Source organism: Electrophorus electricus, chromosome 3, assembly GCF_041902795.1.
Source record: "Electrophorus electricus isolate QZ-2024a chromosome 3, ASM4190279v1, whole genome shotgun sequence".
NCBI classification, from domain to species: domain Eukaryota; kingdom Metazoa; phylum Chordata; class Actinopteri; order Gymnotiformes; family Gymnotidae; genus Electrophorus; species Electrophorus electricus.
Genome location: NC_137499.1, coordinates 8,645,001 through 8,648,557, shown reverse-complemented (window position 1 = coordinate 8,648,557; position 3,557 = coordinate 8,645,001). Strand labels below are relative to the sequence as shown.

The 3,557-nt window shown below is 37.5% G+C and overlaps 1 protein-coding gene across 1 annotated transcript in view; it reads right to left on the bottom strand.

Moving 5' to 3' along the window:
* Positions 1 to 2,311: 2,311 nt before the first annotated feature.
* Positions 2,312 to 3,557, bottom strand: part of klb (klotho beta) — an 8,261-nt gene continuing 7,015 nt past the window's right edge. Inside the window, exon 5 of the mRNA XM_026995911.3 lies at positions 2,312 to 2,868. Coding sequence (XP_026851712.2) covers positions 2,444 to 2,868 — 425 coding nt within the window. The 3' untranslated portion in view covers positions 2,312 to 2,443. The remainder of the gene's footprint in view (positions 2,869 to 3,557) is intronic.

Here is a 3,557-nt window from a genome sequence, read left to right as displayed (position 1 = left end):
TCACGTGACGCTTCACGGCCCTTGTCCTCGTCGCTGCATGAAATGCAGTTGAATTATAAAATTGATTGCACGTTTCCGGTTACTACACGTTTTCTACACTTCTAAGTACCTAAAGTCTATTTAAAAAAAATCCAAAGCTGATGACTAAACTTTACATTTTCTTTAATAAAGAGAGCAGTGGGCTTATTGAAGCGCCATACCAGTTTGGCATAATACTATGACAATTTATGAATATGAAATTATTGGTCATGAATGAACGAACAGCACACTATTACATGATAATATGAACATTTTAATCTCTACACATCTTATAGTGTTGTGTTTTCAGTATAGAATAACATTTATTTAAAATAGCAAGACACACAAGTTTACAGTAGCTGCAGGCCCAAAAGCACAATAATCATCTGTTTAATCAAGTTATTTTTAATTTTACTGCTGCATTTATTTTTATGTAATTTAAACAATTGTAATTAATCAGCATGGTAAAACAACAATAGTTTCCAGAGGAACAGAATGTTTCAGACATCTCTGTCTGGAACAGAAAGATGTATTTTACCAGATTACCATATGTCTGGATAGATTCCTCCTTTATTTCTTCTGTGCTACACAAAAGATTCTTTACATTCACATATAATAACAATAAAATAAAGACTCTCTTACTCTTAAGATGAATAGGCACATGCATCAGTATGTGAGTGGTGCTCATAAAGGCATTGGCAAGGCTTTGACAACAAGCTGTATGCCAGAAGTGAACGACACATCGGCTCACTAATGCATCTCACCAGGATATACAGCAACGTCATTCAGATTGGACATGTGTAGTCAGATGGTTACACAGAGTGGGAAAGCAGCTAGAACAGAGTGGATCGTACTACAGAAGGTAACGTAACAGATGTTGAGGGCAGCGACAAATCCTCATCTGCAGTTAGGAACATTTGTGTACTTTTTGACTCCTCCCTCTCTTTTGAACGCCACAACAAGTCACTGGTTAAAAATGCAATTTAATCCCCATAAGATTGAGAAATTTAGGCACATGTTCTCCAGAAAAGATGCTGAGACTCTGGTTCACACTTTCATCACCTCCCATCTTGATTAATGCAACTCTCATTGGCATACCAAACAAAACCATCCGCTCAATTCAATATGTTCAGAATTTGGCTACAAGAATTAATTTACACATTAGAAAATCAGCCCACATCACCCCAGTTCTATATCAGTTACACTGGCTCCATGTCCCTCAACATGGAGTTTAAACTCCTGCTCACATACAAAATATGGAACACTTTACCTCAATCTCTCCATCTCTGTTCTTCACTTTCCTCTTTGAAATTTCTTCCTCTTTCAACTTAAAAGACACCTCTCAATATTTGTCATCACCTTTTTCTGTCAATAGCTGTTAATTAATGTGTTAAATGTGTTTTTTTCCATCTGTATTGTTATTGTAAAGCGACCTTGAGTTTTTTATTATTATTATCCAAGCACTTTACATCTTTAGCCCACTCACTTTACATACAACACAATGACATACAGCAGGAAAGAGTGAAAAGCCATTACAATACTGTTTATCCCAAAGAGAATACAGCATTAAACATAGCAGGACTGAACAGATCATCAAACAATTAATTCCAGTTATAATGTGCAGATCAATCTTGAAATGACACATATACTAAAGAATATATGTATATTACAGCATGTATATTTACCGATGCCTGGCTTTGAAAATTTAAACTTCATGTTATAATTTATATGTTTGTAATTCTGTCAAAAATTCACCAGATGGCAATGTTGTTCAAAGTTTGCTATTCTCCAAAGATTTAAGTTGCATTAAGTAATTATTTAATTACACTGTAATCACAAATTTTACATTTATACAGTATATACAAGGACAAGACATGTTTAGTTATTAACATATCAAACATACAAACAGGAAAAAAAACCCAATCAAGTTGTAAACCTAAAATGAAGCTAAATTATGTAATTTTATGATTCACGCAATTACATATAAGCTTAGAATATAAATATACTTATTTCCATGAGCACACTTGTAGTCATGGAAAAATACATTTTGGAAAATAATGTTTTGTAAGGCAATATCCTGGTAAAATATCCTTGTGTCCTAAATCTATTCTTTCAGTTAATACTGGCATTTCCCCAGCTGTTTTGTCTGGCTGTGTTTAAGGAGCACTTGTTGGCCTGTTCTGACAACCTGCTGCAGGCATCAAAACCCCCAGATCTCAAATCCAATTTCCGATCCAGGATATTTTTAGTTATGTATGTCACACCTAACATCTAATGTAAAAAGAAGTTAGAAAATCTTTTTTTTTTGTTTTTTTTTTGTGGATAAGAAAAAAAACAACAAAAACCAGTAAAATACAAAGGAAAACAGAAACACAGTATTTAACAGTACTTCACTATTACTGTTACTATGGACTGACTTCAGACTTCAGACTCTGCATGCCATCCTCTGCATGGCAAACCGCTGCTGTCGGCACGGCAACTGTGGCACGGCTCGGGCCGGTCCCCTCCTCCTCTTCCTCTTGCTCCTGGTCACCATGGAAGCGGCGATGGTGCCAGCAAGCACGAGCACACAGATGGTCAGGCACATGCTAAAGAAGAGCAGGGGCTTATTCTCTGCCACCCTGGCACATAGCCAGCACCTCACCTGGTGGTCACTCGACTCGCATGGTGCAGGGTGAGTGCCAGGGTCAGGAAAGCCGCGACCTGACACAAGCTCACGGTAGACAGCGACCGAAGCCTTGGGTCGGGTATGGAGGTGGGACGAGGTGAAGAAACCAAACTCAGGAGTGTGATGGTCTTGGAGCTTCCAGATATAAAACCCATGCAGATCGATGCCATCCAACTCACGTGCTGAGAGAGAGACAGACAGGGAAAAGGTCACTCAAAATTCACATCAATCCATTCTATTCTAAATCAATTAATCAATAATCAGTCATTCCAAAATCAGTTTCCAGTGCCATATACTGAAAGGCTGTATTGGGTCATATGGATGTTGGTCACCCCTCCTCTAAATACATCAGTGCAGAATAGTAAAAGTTAATGGGTCTCTTAACCACAAAATCTTCCCAAACATTTGATGTGTCGATAGAATAATCAGTTTAATTTAACACAAAAAGTAAATCGGCATGAATAAGCCCCAATCTTTTAAGGACATCCAAAAATACATTACATCACAGAATGGCTTACATTACCTTGACTGTATGTATGCTCCCTGGGAATTAAATCCACGAGGCAAGTATTGTAAGCACCTTGCTCTACCTGCCGTAATAAGTGAGCTACAGGTATGCAGGGCAGTAATTTGTCAAACGGTGCAGTAATGGAACATTGTGTAATGGTAAAGTAAGGCTTGAGGTGTGAGTCATAGCCTTGTGAACTGTAATAGTGAAGCTGTATGTGAGACATAAATAACATGAAACAAATACATTTACCACTAACAGGCAGCGAGTGGATTCCTGTCCAGAACATTAATTTGATTTCAATGTATGCTCATTTGGTTTGTTTGTGACCTTTTGATTTTCGATGTTCTTTCATTGCACAGT